Source organism: Pristis pectinata, chromosome 12 (genome assembly GCF_009764475.1).
Source record: "Pristis pectinata isolate sPriPec2 chromosome 12, sPriPec2.1.pri, whole genome shotgun sequence".
Taxonomy (NCBI): domain Eukaryota; kingdom Metazoa; phylum Chordata; class Chondrichthyes; order Rhinopristiformes; family Pristidae; genus Pristis; species Pristis pectinata.
In genome coordinates, this window is record NC_067416.1 from 19,280,563 (window position 1) to 19,296,433 (window position 15,871).

The window sequence follows — 15,871 nt, forward strand, 5'->3', positions numbered from 1 at the left end:
ACATTACTAGGGCACAATGAAACTACAGTGGCTTGAATTGCACTAAACTGATATGGAAATCTAGAAAGCAATGGAGATCAAATGTCAGTGGATTTGATCTCCAGATGCAATGCTGGATTCAGTGAGGAGTTCAGGTGTGGAACTTCGTTCTGTAGCTGAGCAGCAGGACATTTTGAATTTGGTCTATTTCAACGTTTAAAGATGTCTCTGACTACAAGAGTTATTTAAAAACAGCTAAAGGATTTTTTTTGACAGATTATTAAAGTCATCCTGGGGCAAGACCCAAGGATCCAGTGTAAGAGGTCTGCTCAATCACTCTGCTGCACGGGTAATTGCAGAACATGGCCTAGAAGCCAACTAGACCCACAGGTTGCAATACTTTAGTACAGTCATTAGGAGAGCTCAGGGGCAGATTGTGAAGATAGGCCCAATCCAGCAGATTCTGGCTATACATGTATGTATCAACATCTTCAAGGTAAGAAAGGAAGAAAGAAACACAGAAATATCACAAGGACACCAATTTTAAGTCAGGAACAAAATGAGAAATATATTCAGTTTACAAAATGATTGCTACCCTAAGAATGTGAAATTTCAACCCAATTCATTTCATGGAGGCATAATGCAATACTATTACAAACTTTTCCTTCAATACAGAACTATTCTGAAACACATCATTTGGACACTTCTGTTTTCAACTACTGCTTGGGAGATATCATATTACTATGCAAGGTCACCATAAGCTTAGACTCTAAAAGTCTTATGTACAGCTCTGTGTCCTAATATCCCCTCTTGAGTGTCTGAGCACATTTCAAAACCTTCATACATCTCTGAATGCTACTATTTATTACTACATTAACGTGCATTTCTATTTTTGCTTCATAACCAAATGATCCCTTTTCCAGCAGGATTAATAAGTGCCAAAGCTAATATTTAGTCATGCACAGGTCAAAATGTTATACAGCTACCTTTACATTAGAGGCTGTGGGAGACATTTATGTTTGACGAAGCTGTCACTGTGAATGTAGAGCCAATCAAAAACTTTCTAATCCAATGCACTAAAGCACGGTTACAGCTGTTAATTCAGGATTCCTTTGAAAAGTTTGAAGCTTCATGGTGTTATGAAAAATTTACTCATTAGCCTTTGGTATTTTGCATTAAACGCTTGTTCCCCAAATAAATAATATTTCAACCAGAGTAAATAATCAAAATGTAATTACACAAATGCAATTTTATATGGTCTCTTCACCAAACATTTAAAACTGACAACTTAAGTGCATCAAAGCCCAATACTATTTATTTACTTTTCTCTATAAAGAAGCTGAGGTAATAACTATTAACTCTTAAATCACCATAATATTCAGTAAAACATTAAAGAGCTAAACTTCATTAGATTTACAAAGTTTCATTTGTCAAATTGTGATCATGAATAACTGAATTAAATCTGACAATGTAAAAAAATCTGCAGGTTATTGCAACTTGAATAAGCAGCAAATATTGGCCCATTATTTCAATTTCATCATAGTTTAATTCCAAAAATCAACTTGATTAAATTCTAACAATTGGCAATGAAAATCAAATGATCGTCTACTTGATCCAAATCATAAACAACTAAATTTGTTCACAATCAAATGCTTGTACGGTTGTCTGTCAATCCCAGTTTTATCAGTCCAAATTGCTCACAGTAACAGAATACATGTTACTTCTGCTTCAAAACTACTTTTGAACATCAGTTTTGCTAACCAGCAGTTAAATATGGCAGGGAAAAAAAACAGAAATATCCCTGTCCTCACATGCAGTACTTTTGTTCGTCTTGATAACTGAACATGTAACACATGAAGAATCAATGCAGAAATTAGTAAACAAAATGATTTAAAAAAAATAAGACGTACACAAAATTTGAGTGAAGATCATTTGATTTGTAATTGGAGTACTGATTGAAGTGCTGCATTGTTCAGTCAACACAATTCTTAAGTGTAAAACAATTATTTCAAGCTATTCCAATGAAGTAATGTTTCCCTTTTGTCTTCCTGTCCAAGTTGCAAGAAACAATGGCCTCACCCGCTATAAATGATCGGCACCTCTGGAGAGGATCATCCTTGGCTATCTAGCTGCACTATTACAACAAAACCTAAGGACAGCTTCTACCCCACTGTGACAAAACTATTGAACAGTTCCCTTATACAATGGAATGGACTATGACTTCACAATATACCTTGTTGTGACCTTGCACCTTATTGCACTGCACTCTGTAGCTGTGACACTTCACTCTGTACTGTTATTGTTTTTACCTGTACTACATCAATGCACTCTGTACTAACTCAATGTAACTGCACTGTGTAATGAAATGGCCTGTACGATCGGTATGCAAGACAAGTTTTTCCACTGTACCTCAGTACAAGTGGCAATAATAAACCAATATCTAACAAAAGTGAGAGGAACTATCCTCGATCTTCTGTCTGGTATGTTGCAGCCTTCTGGACTCGATGTCAAACCTACAACTTTAGGTAACTCCCTCGTGTTATCTGTGTGCATTGGTATTGGCCATTTCTGGCACTGACTTTTTCTCCTTCTGTTGGGCATGTCCTGCAGCCTGGTTATCAGCATCACAAACATGGACAAAGCAGCACAATCTGATTCTAATCACCACATTAACTAATTTGATGTCACCCTATCAGAGGTGTTCTCTTTATTCGACCCATCTCTTCCCCAGCCTCTGCTACTGTGGACTAATTTGCTTTCTCCCTTTCCCGTTTCTGTTGAAGGGTCTCGACCTTAGAAGTAAACACCTCTTCTCTTTCCATAGATGTTGCCTGTCCTGTTAATCATCTCCAGTACTTTGTTTTTATTTCAGATTTTCAGCATCCTGTAGCTTTTTTGATTTTCCAAGTCCTGAATCTCTCAGATATCTCATGGTTCCTCATCACTCCTCCCTCCCTGAAGTGGGTATGCTGGCCACTTTCACAGTAGGCTCAGGAATGCAGCAAAGCTATGCTTTTACAATTATCATTGCAGACTCCCCAGAGACCCAACCAATTTCAATATTCCCACCCACTCCAATAGCCAAGGTGACAGTAAGAAGAGGCAGCAGTAGCAGCAATGGAGGAGGAGGATGAATTCAAGGTTGAAGCACACATTGTATCGTTATGCCTGACACCACAAGGCAGCAACTCAAATATAACCACAAGGGCAGAAGAGATTAAGTTAAAAGGTCACATTTCACAAGTCACTCAACAAGAGTAAGCCGCAGTCATACAAAAGTAGGCCACTGTGCTGGTTTGTCAGATGGAGTTTCCACATTCTAGTCTGCCCCAGAAGACTTGGATATGGACAGAGTTCAGTAAAATATGAAACGCATACACCACAAACGGTTTGGGACATTATCTGGCCTGGCTAAAAGATTGCACTCTTTGAAATGGCAAGAGTGCAGAGTCCATCTGTAGTTACACGAGGAATTCATGTAGCACTAGAATTATTATAATCTTAGCTGCAGATAGTTTCAACTCTTCCACTGATGAATTGGGTTATTAATTCCACAAAGGCCTCATGGAGTATCGAGCTAATCCCATCAGAGTTCTGCTCATTGTCACCAGGAGCAGACTGCAGTTATAGAAGAGCTGAGAAATGCTAGTGAAGAACAGATTGCTGTTAGCTGGCAACACATTGCACTTCCTTCAGAGCACAGAGATGCCACCCAAGAGCAGATTGCTGCTTTGCATGTACATATAACCCATGTAGGTCACAGCAAATATGCAGCTCTTTATCTGCCCAGTTGCAGGCATTGTAATGTGAAAGTACAATCTTCTCAGGAAGCCGGCACTTCTCCACACACCACCAATTCTTAAACAATTCCCCTACCTCCAAAGCCCCTCTACAGTCATCCAGCTAGGTGACTGGTTCAATTCTTATCTAGTCAATCACAGCTAAAGAATCACCTGCCATGTTCCTTCACTATTACCTCTTGTGTACTTGCCTCCCAAAAAGAATAATACATTGGCCCTTTCTTACCTACATGCTGCTTTTCAGTCTCAGCACATTGTCATCAAACACAGCATCAATGTCTACGTCTGTGCTGCGGCACCCAGTCTCATCTCAACATCACATTTCTTAACTGTTTCACCATCTCCAAATTGTCAGACTGCTCATCCAACAATCAGTCCTGGTCAACTAGGAATTCCCTCCAATCAAATATTAGAAACACCAAAGCTCATGTTTTTTTTATTTTTCTTATTATCATAAGTAGTTATTAATAAAGTAGTTTTAAACACTTATAACATGACTTGGAGTGTTTCTTTTGTTGCTGGTTCGTAACACCCATCCACACAGAACTCAGACGGAATAATGACATTTCCCTCCGTTTATAAATCACAACTTGACATACTGTAACACAAGATATTGGAGACACGGTCATTGCTCAATTCTCCAATGTTTACACAGATGTCTTCAGTGACCTTTAACTCCACCTTAGAACCATAATAAAACATTGCAAACTAGGTATTAAGATGCATCCCTAAATTTTCAATATTTCCATATTTAAATACATCTCCAATTCAGAAAGAATATTATCAAATTTTAAAAATACACTGGTCTAATTTTTTGGTGGGAGAGGGGAATGGAAAGTTAAAAAGGAAAAAAAAATGTATGAGGGTTTTACTAAATTGACCACAAATCCAAAAACACAATACATTTAGGATTTCTGCAGATAATTAAACAATTTTTGTACAACAAAGCAAAGAAGGGCCATTATAGCCATTAAGCATGGACTGTACATAGACAAGAGAATCTTTAAATAGCTTGCAATAAGTCACAATATTACATAACATATTTTGGATGGAGATCTCCAGCAAACATTGATTTTACAATAATTTGTTCATTTATAGCAGGACTTAAAGGCAAGTCATTGGAAAGAGACTAAAATAATATTCTACATGCACCATATTCTAAATATGAATCAATGACAATATTCCAACCCATCTAGAAGACAGAGCTCATGGCCAATTCACTTTGACTTCATTGATCTTAAATGAAAATTGTACATGAACTTCTATGGTTTAATCTCTTAACAGTGTGATTTAGATAAAAAGGAAAAGAAATTTTAACATCAATAATTAATCCTGCCTGTGTTGAGGAATGAAAATTTGATCAATTCAGACTCTTATGCATATGTTTGAAAAATGAATGATTCTTACCAGGTGATTGCATCTGCTAAAATTACATTTTGATTCCTCAAACTGAAGCTATGAACAGAGCATTGCTGTCTCCAATCTAATGTGCTTTTCAAATCCACATTATTTGCAGATATTGTTCATTAAGTCTCAAAATAACAGTTTCAAAGAGCTTAGGATTTTAACAATAGGCTCACAAGTCAAGCAAGGAGAAGAAAATCAAATCTCTGTATCCATGCTAACATATTATACGTGACACAGAGAGCCCTTATTTTGTACAACAATCTTACTGAATGCCTATATCTACAGATAATCCTTCATCAATCCTGACAATCACATTCTCAAAATCCCTAATATTTGTTAAATACAATTTCCCTTTCATAAACCATGATGGACATGTTTAATCATAATATTTTGAAATGTCCAGTTTCTAATCCTTTATCAACAGACTTTAGAATTTTTCTAACTGGGTCTCCTTTCTTTGTGTTCCGTAGTTGTGTTCCATTTCCTATCTTCCAATTCAGTGAGACTCTTGAATAATGGAGAATTGTAGATCTTAAGCAATGCATCCACAGTCAGTAACCTCCACTACATAGGACACCATGTCCACGATAAATTTTTTGCTCAACTTTTAGTCTCACTTGTTTCTTAAATACTTTTCATTACTAATACCGCTTTAATTTCCTCTTTCCCATTAGACAGTCTTGCTTGATCTTTTCAATTCAGCAGATAGTTAAGGCTTCAGAAAATAATGAAATCAGAAAAATAGATGCAATCAAATAGAAACTAGTTTAATCTGTTTCTGTGATCAAAATATTAATCATCCAATAATCCTCAACAGACATCAAGGACATCAATGGAACTTTATTGGGATTTTCCCAAAACAATGCATAAATGTTAATTTTGGTGTACAGAAGGAACAAGGGGATAATCCACTGTTTTTAAGAAAAATCACATCACATTACCAATTTATTAATATAGAAAAAATAAGACAAGAAAAATAAATTATTTCACCCTCTTATTGAAGACTCACGACAGTTGGCAAATTGGAAAAATTATTACCTTGACACTTGAAACAAAAATAGAATGCTTGAAGTGAATCTTAATCAACTTTTACTGCTTTGTATGGATTTTTCTTGACATGAGTATCTTTGGATAATCCAAATAATGGAGGCGAAAAAAAAATCATGATCCCCTTGCACAATTTGGATCTTGGAGTGGGGTAGGAAAAGGAAAGACTTTTACAGGTTGGAATATTTGTCTCTTATAAACTGTGGATTCTGACCCAAGTTAACCCAGAAACCCAAATCAACTTTTATATGGCAGTGTACAACTTCATAATGCTTACATAAGAACACATGAAGAAGAAAACAGGACTACCTGGCCCCTCAAGCTTGCCTCATCATTCAATTTAATCATGGCTGATCTACCCCAGGCATCAACTCCTCTTAATGATGTGGGGTTCTGGCATAATATCCCAATATTTCAAAGATTTATCCACCTCCACTTTAAATACTTCTAATGAGGTAACCTCCACAACTCCCTGGGGCAGAGAATTCCATAAGTTCACCACTCTCTGCAAGAAGAAATTCCTACATGCCTGTTTTAAATGACTAGCCCCTCATTTTAAAACTGTCTTCCCACTTGAGATTCTCCTATTAGCAAAAACATCTCAATATCTACCCTGTCATGCCACCTTAGGGCCTTATGCATATCATGAAGAAAACAGAAGCTCGTGCTTTTTACAGTTTCCAACATTTCCCACTTCTCTCAATATGTACAATGTACTTATTTTGTTATCTCATGAAAGCAAATTTGAGACAGTATTTATAGGGTTTACTCTAATAACAAGAAACATTCAGAGATCTATACAGGCTATGATGTGTTAATATTGTAATAAGGTGCTTTTACATTTATTTTCTGAGCTTGAAAACAGAAATGCAAATAATGGAGATTCAAAGTACAAGCTTTCAATACCTTTTAGAAGCATGTATGCATTCAATCAGGAAGAACTGCATCAGCTACTTATCAGATTTTGATACTAAAACAGGTCTCAGCATAAATAAATTCAAACATTCCAATTGTATCAAAAAATTCTTTGAATGGCAAATCATGCATAATAACAAAAGCTCTGGATGTTTTGTAATAACAACTTTCACTGTATGCTTGAGAGAAATATTTTACAGGGAATGCAGGAATATGCAAGTGTATCTAGAGATAAAGATCTAAAAATAAAGTTATGATAGAGATGGATGTGAACAAACTAGATACAGTATTTTCTTCATTTTACAGGACCACAGAGCTCTTCATGCCCTACTCACAAAAATGTTATGGGTAGCAAAGATCTAGCACTTTTTTCATGACCAAAAGACAAGATTTAAATAAATATATGGTGAATAGGGCACTTAGAAATCTGTTGCAGCTGAGGGAGCTTTGTAACAAAACAAAATGCTTGTCTATGAAGTATCAATAAAATAACTGCATTTTAATAAGAGCCAGTAAATTAACAAATAAAAGGATTTTACCTCTGATTCACTACATTCATCAGGTGAATCATGGTGCACAGCCATCTGATACTTGGAATACAGAGTTGCTGATTGGTTAAAGGATTCATTGAAAGCTGGATCATCGAAGGAAACTGGCACTAGTTTCACCTTCAGAGCAGGAGATCATGTAAATTTTCAAAGTAAAAATCGATAACATGTTTACCATAGGAGACAAAGTAAACAAAGGTTTACCATTTAGTTTTACCACTGAAGGCAAGAGTAGTGCAGGTTCTCCTCCACATCCAGTTCAAAAGTCTATCTAAATTTATTCATATATCTAAGTGTCAGATTATTCTTAACAAATTTGTAACTAATAAATTTGAGTTTTTTTTCCCTCTTTTATGCCTATCTGCTGGCAATAAACAAAATCAACTTGATTTGTAAGTTCTACCTCTGCCTGAGTCCACATTTCCAAGCTGCTAACAAATCCTTATGTTTACACTTACAAACAGGCTCCAGGTCAAATTGCTAGGTGGATCATTATAATCAGTTAACTGTTCCCTTAGACTACATAGTCTCTGTCCTTTGCAAAGAACTGCTTGTATAGTAACCCAATCTGAAGAGTTCATTATGAGGTCTACTCCAACTTATTCAAAAACATTATGTACTTTATTCTGCAAATTTAGCATCAGTGAAGAGGTTTCTCGTTGGAGCCCGAAAGAAATCCATGTGAGGAAAATCACTTTTGACAATTTTAAACTAGTCATCTTCTGACACCAATTCCACGAAGGAAAAAATCTTCCCCTTTTTCAACCTATTAGAACTCAATTTGAAAATAGGAACTCCATACATCACCTCTTAATTTTTCCTTTGGCACTGGTAATAGAGTCTCCTATTCTTGGCATTATTCCATGGAATTGACACAGTACAATACACATGGCTTTAATGCCCTTTCTAAAATGGGAGTTGCCAAAAATGCAGGATATACATTAATATGGAGTAATTTAATTTACAAAGAACTCAAATCTTTCTAGATATCAAGTTAACTGTTTATGATATACAAATTCTATGCTCTGGACTCCCGTAACAATGAAATTCTAAATGGTGCTTAAGATCTGTGCCTGCACGTGCACAGCTTCTTCCCAGCACAAGAGTTTCTGGCTGTCATCATTTAACAGCAAAATGGATAGAACTGCAGTGCTAAACCTGGTCTATAATTGATCATCCAATTATAAAGAGGAAAATGACATCTGTATTCTCAAAATTGGTTTGATAAAATTACAAAGCCAGTTGTTTATTTTGTTAGAGTGAATTTTCTTAATCAATTCTGCTCATTTCAGAAATTGCAGAATGTCTCTTTTAATTTCTTAAGTGAATCTAACATTTTATTAAATTTCACATACATGGAGGATTATTCAAAGAAGTTATAACTTGAGGATTATAATTTATGTATACAACCTTGTCATGAAGCTCTATTAGACATACCATTTTTTCATTATTTAGCATTTTTATTTGGTATTCATTAACAATTAATACATACCCCACTGAAATTGGAAAGGGAAAGAAATATTCAGATGAATAATTTTTTTTTCCCTACTTGAATCTAAGTAACAATCCTTTCACTAGCTGGGTTGCTTTACCCCTAAAATCTAAGAATTAAGTGCATCTAATTCTAACCTGCTGTTCAGTTGGTTTATCAGGGGGGTCCTTGTGGATGGCCATCTGGTACCGTTTATAGACCTGGTAAGACTCCTGAAAAGTTGCTGTGAACTGGGAGTTTGGTGGAGATGACCTCACTAGCCTCACCTTCAGGAGGCAAGAAGAAAATAAAAACATTAAAAGCAAGTACTATGAACATTAGTTACTTATTAATTCAATTTTCTAAGATTTAAAGCAAAAAATTTGTTACAGAAAAATTTGTTACAGAAAATTACAAAATGTAACAGCATCATCCAATCTTATAGAATCAATGCAATTAACTACAGTTATCATAAAAAAGTTACATTAAGTTTTTGAAGACTATTGTAAAATAAAGTCTCTGTGACCTTCAATGAGTATCTCGCTTTTGCAGAATGCCATTATCCCAATGCTTTGAGCCAGCAACACACGCTAATGTGGTTATGTTTTGATAGGATCTTTTAAGTTCATACCTTAATGTTCAATAGTAATTATACATTTTTATTTCATGACTCAGGGTTCACACATTTTACAGATCAACAATCAGTTAATAAAGCCACATATAAAAGTTGGAAAAAACTATGAAAATTGATTCTTTCAGTGGAGATAATTTATCTAATTAATGCCACAGTTAGTTTTCTTTTCATATTCATATTGAAGTATGTAGATTTAATTACCTTACCGAGCTTTAATTTTCTTAAGAGAAACAGGTCAACACAAAATTCTTACTGGTAATTGCGGGCTAGATTTGCATTTTTATTTACTTTCTTGTCACTTATTTTTAAACTGAAGTTTATCAGCAACAGTTTAAAGAAAATGCTCCAATATTCACACAATTTATTGACCCAATTTCTGGCAAATATATCTTTTAGTCATTGTCATGCTGAGATCACACACATCCTACTTTCACCACATAAATATTACTCATATCTAAAATTACATTTCAGTTTAAGAAATGCCCCAAACATATCTACAATAATCTAAAACTCTATTAGCTGGAGGTAATGCAAGGGAAATGAAGTAATAATGTCAGCACGAGAATATGATTCCAACTCAAAGATTAGTTATATCTCCAAATTTTGCAAAATTTCAAAAGATATAAATGTCAAATGAACCACTGAATAGATGCAGGCATTTGAAACCCTTTCTGCATTCAGCTAGTTTTGGAATTTGTTAGTTAATTTTACACACCATCTTTCAGTTGGGGAAAAAAAAATCAAAGTGACAAGGATTGATCATTAAAAAAAGTTATGTATGGGGGAAAGAACTAATTAATTTTTTTTTTAAATATTGCACCTCTCATGACCATGTACAGTATCATCAGAAAGTAGCATTCCTCTCAGTCAAGAGGTACAGAGCTTATTTTATTAATTGATGGGATTTGAGTATGTCTTACAGGATCAGCACTTAATTTCATTCCTAAGAAAGTAATGATAAATGCTTTTTTGTTTAAGCCACTTAGCTATATGTTGAAAGTAATCCCCGTCTTTTGACTGAGGTGTCAAAGAGCAGGTTATTGATGAGCAAGTGCTGAGGTTTGGGTGGGTGGGTCAGTGCAGCTCAGTTCATGGTAAAGTAGATACTTCCTTTGTGTCAATCTTCTCGCTGCCTACTACAATCCCAATTTGGCAACTATGTCCTTCTGGACAATCAGTCTGGTCAGTAATGTGGCTACTAAACCAGTACTGGTGATGGACTCTAGTCCGCACCCACTTCACATTTGATTGCCATTCCAACCCTTTGTGCTGCTTCCAAGAAATATTTAATGTGAAAGAGTACTGACTCATCAACTGAGTAAGGTAGGGGATGGTAACAGCAGGTGGTTTCCTTAATGCCATTGATTCCAGGCTCAATGAAATCATATGTTAAGGAGACCTGAACCACTTTCTGGTGACTGAATACCAATGTTTGTCTCCTCTGGTAATTGTCTTGGTGGCATGACAGGACATACACAGGAATAGTGATGGAGATGTCTGGTATATTGGTGGGTATAATCCTATCAGGCTGTTGTTTTTTTGACTGATTTTGGAAAGCCCTCCACATCTAGCACATCGCCTGAAGTTAATCTGCAGGATATTGTAGGATTGATTAGACCATTTGTGCTTCATGTCTAGTGCCTGGTTTGATGCAATGTGGTCTGCTAGATTTTTCCCCCCCACGTCATCAATTTATGCAGTGATGACTGGTTTTCCTCACGGTTTTGTTTTACAAAACTGGCAGTTGAAAGTTCTTGAGGATTCTTGACAGGATGTTTTTTTTTAAATCAAGTAGTAAAAACAGAAACCAGGGATTACAAGACAAGAATAAAAGGGTCTCTCATTTAAGAAGACTAACTGTTTCATGACTCTTTTTTCCTCAAAGGACAATGGAAGCACGGCCAAATTTAAACATTTTTTTTAAAAAAAGGTGGGGGTAGATAGATTCTTGATAAACAAGAAGCAGAAAGGTTACCAGGTGTAGGCAGGAATTTGATTAGTCATGACCTTATTAAATGGCAGAGCAGGCTCGAGGGGCCAAGTGGCCTAAACCTGTTTGTAATTCATGTCTGTCACAAATTTGTAATTTCGGTTAAACTATTCATGGATGGTTAGAACAAAGGCCAGGTCATTCCTTATAAAGAACAATCGTTAATTTTTTTTCACCACTGGAAGTCCTTAATTGATAGGAATCATATGTTCCCTTCTCGCTCTCTTAGCTACATGAAGCACAAATGAAGCTACTAATTATCTAAAAACCAAAAAAGAAATTAACAGAATCATAAAACTGCTCATTTTTAATCTTTGAGAAAGAATCATCAATATTTGTCAATTTGTATACAGTGTAGCAAATTCATTTCTCTAATAATCAAACAGCAAAATCAATTCCTTAAAAACTCAAAAAATCTAAAAAGGAAGAGATGTGTTTAGCCCAGTTGCATTGGGAACTATACATGTTGAAGGATTTTTGGAAACACATTGTAAATGAATTTGCTAATATATTGTGTCCACAACTAAGCAGTCAGTCAAAATATCTTTTTTTAGAAAAAGCGTAAGAGAAACAAAATGCAAGGAACCATTAGACAATTGAAATATTTGATAAAACACAAGCCATCTGTTCTTTCTTAATATTCTTGTCAACTTTTTATTAGAATCTTCTGCTTACCAAGTTCAATGGAAGTAACACAATGGAAAAAGAGACAAATATGCTTCAAATTCAATAAAATGTGAAGCACTGAATATTAATGTCATACATATGTGCATCCGAATTTCTCATGTTTTAAGTATAATTAATGAAGCACCTAGGAATATCAAATAGACAGATATTGTTCAGATGATTAGCCTTTATGATAAAATGGGTTTACCTATATAGGAAATAGATAACAAGAGAGCTTCTATATTTGTGTGCTGCCATCTTAACTTTGTCCACTACTGATTTACTTAGTACAAAGTTATTCATGTACGTACTTTGATCCAATTTAAAATATTTTGATCACTGCTGGCAAGTTCGTAACAAACTCTGGAGCACAACTACTTTTAAAACAAAACTGAAATAATTATTCGGAAGGTTTGAGAAATAGTTTTCAAAAGCAACAGAAAAGGAATTACAAAGCACACATGAATACATTTCCTGATAACTATTTAGAAAGGTTCAGATCTTTGTCTATATTATCAGGAACTAAGGCACCTTTCCTGACATCAGTCGTGAAATTGGAAATAAGTAGGATATATCACTACAACACTTTTCTGCCTATATCCCAAATATCCAGTTGGGATATTAAGGACCTGACAAGGTTTGGTGATTGTATGCAATTGATTTTTCAGATATTGGCAGTAAAAACATTATATTCTATATCAAAGAAAATTATGTTAACAGTCAGAGTACACATAGACTGAGGGACAAAAATCACAGCAGTGAAACCTTAAGAATAACACTAAGGGATTTGGAGACACCCAGTGGCGAGAAAATGGAAGTGAAAGTAGACTTTTAAAAAACTACAGGCAATTACAAAAAAATAGACTTTTGTGACCAAATTATGGCAAAGGACCGAGTGCTCCAAAACAGAAAGACTCTTTTGGAGACATCTATTGGCATTTTAGATGATTACCAATACATGTGGGCTTGGGTACACACTGAAAAATTCATAAGGAATGTTGAAAGCAATAAGCCATCTGCTTGAACATATTTTATTTGAACATACCGCAAATGCAGTTGGGAAAGTAAAATTGCTGCCATCTCTTCCATACAAATTCTTTAAATGAATGAGTTTTATCTGTAGTGAAAATCAATTTAAACTGTTAAGAGATTTTTTCGCAAGGCTTAGATAGACTAAAATGAAATTTTTGCCTCAAATGCCAAGTACCTTCAAGATTTTTGTGCCATTACCAAGCATCAACAGCAAATCTGCATTTTCTCCAGATTGTGATGACTATCAAAGAGAGGCATTTGAAATTTTAAAATGACATTACCTATCATAATTCTGGATATTCTTTCTCAGCAAAATAGTTTGAAATAACACACTTTGAAAGGTAAATTCTAATTTTTGTTTGATCAGCAGTGACAAATCTTGAGAGTGTTTATTTAAATATTTTGGATACAAAAGGCAAAAAAAAGACAGAAAATATAATCAAATTGAAAAAAGAGCAATGTATTAGCATATTTGTATTTTGTATTATTATTGATTGGAAATGTGATGAAATATAGTCAAAATCTGTTTTGATATTTAAATACTTGAATAAAAATATCTGGAAGCTACATCCTTGAAATTAATACAAGAATATTAATAGAACAAAGGCCCAGCATGAGTAATTGCACTGAAATTGAAAAGGTACCTCTAATTGATGCACTGCATCTGGAGATAAAGATTCAGAAATAAATTCTTCCAATGATTTTGGCTGATTTGCTTGTGGGGCACGATGTTGCAAGAGGAGAGTATTAGGGCTGTCACAAGAGGTTTCTTGGTGTTGGGAGACATCAGCCATTTCTATCTGTTGCTGTTTCTGAAGCAGCTTTTTTAATTTTCTCTCTCTCCGAACATCTTTCGCTTTGCGGCATGGTGGTTTATTTGGATCAGCTCCTCTGCCTTTTAGTTTTTTTTAAAAAAAAGAGACTTGGTTTAAACACCAAACACTCGGTAGATCTTGACATAATAAAAATGCATATACCTTTTATTTTATTACTTAGATCAAATTCACCATATTAAACTTGAAAAAATAACATAATCCACTTAAGTCCTTCTTAAACACCAGCTATTCCAGAACATTCATTCTTCGCCAGAAGATATTGGGAGCAGTGTCTGTTTCAGTGCAGATAAGTCACTTGAACAGCCTCCATCATATTTCACTTTTAATGCTCAAGGAGCGCTTAAAACAAAATTCAGCATCAAGAGATCAAATGAGAAGTAACTGTGGAACAGTTCCAAACTGATATTATTGAATCTGTCAGTTACAAGTATATGTAGAGTAGCCAGTTTACATCTCATTCTTTAAAAACTTTTAATTTTCTTAATTCCCTCAGTTGTTATACCAAATTTGATCATGATATGTTCACTATAACAGATTGTTGACTAATTCTAACTGGTTAATCATCACCTAATCTTGTATAGCTTTTTACTGTTTATGCCATTCTACTTTGCCTAGCCTTGCGTGAAAATTAAAATTTCCAATAACGAGCACTTTGCCTTTTGAACATGTTTCACTGGCACCAGGTGCTACATCACAACTGGCAGTAAGATTGAACCAATCCCTTTCATAAACTTGAAGACCTCAGTCAGACACTGGAGGCTGCAGGCCAAGTGCTGGAAAACAGGATTAACATGGATGGGCGCCCACTGGGAGTGTGGACATGGTGGGCTGATGGCTTGTTTCAATGCTGTATGATTCGGTGACTCTATAATTCATGGAGATTCATTCTACCATGAAACTTTTCAGTTCTGCCATCATTCTTGAAATCTTCTTAACCTGTCTTTATTGTGTGTGTTCTTTTTAGACTGTGCTGAACAAAACCAGTCTTAGTACTCCAAATGGAGACTAACCAAAATTCTGTATAAATTTAAACATAGTTTCTCTGCAACTCTTCCCCCGACCAAAAATCTCATTAACCTGTGTCCTAATCGCGAATGTGTAAGCACCAACTTTCCAGAGACTACGTGGACTCTTATTCTTCCTTTCTACCACAAAGTATTATCTTACACTTTTCCATGCTGCTTTATTTACCAATTCCCATTCAATACATTCTTCTGTATTTTGTTATAATCGCCCTTGCTACCACATTCCCTAATTTGATGCTACGTAAACAGCAAACAACAGCGATTCTATTAGCAATACCATTTCTCAACCCAAGTAATTCTGTATTATACTTGAAATGCATTTTATAGTCAACTAGCTAACTATTCTGTGATTTGTCCCCAAAATCCACTTTCAGGTCTTAGCCACGATCTGACAAGGTATTAACGAAATGAAATATTTTGTAAAACCAAACACATTAGTTGTCCTTCATTACATTTTTCTGCTTCTGTTATTTCTTTGGAATTCAAAAAAAATTGATCAAGTATAGCCTTCACTTTTGAAA

The 15,871-nt window shown here is 35.1% G+C and overlaps 1 protein-coding gene across 7 annotated transcripts in view; it reads right to left on the reverse strand.

Moving 5' to 3' along the window:
- The window catches only part of LOC127576951 (arginyl-tRNA--protein transferase 1), a 131,685-nt gene that overhangs the window by 96,338 nt on the left and 19,476 nt on the right, over positions 1-15,871 (reverse strand). For 3 of the 7 annotated variants that reach the window (XM_052027778.1, XM_052027777.1, XM_052027779.1), the window contains 4 exons: positions 14,134-14,384; positions 13,665-13,730; positions 13,503-13,574; positions 9,326-9,454 (listed from right to left, as the gene is read on the reverse strand). In XM_052027778.1, coding sequence (XP_051883738.1) covers positions 9,326-9,454; positions 13,503-13,574; positions 13,665-13,730; positions 14,134-14,384 — 518 coding nt within the window. Of the gene's footprint in view, positions 1-7,687; positions 7,817-9,325; positions 9,455-13,502; positions 13,575-13,664; positions 13,731-14,133; positions 14,385-15,871 lie in introns of all 7 variants that reach the window. The other 4 variants (XM_052027783.1, XM_052027780.1, XM_052027782.1 and 1 more) reach the window with 2 other exon arrangements.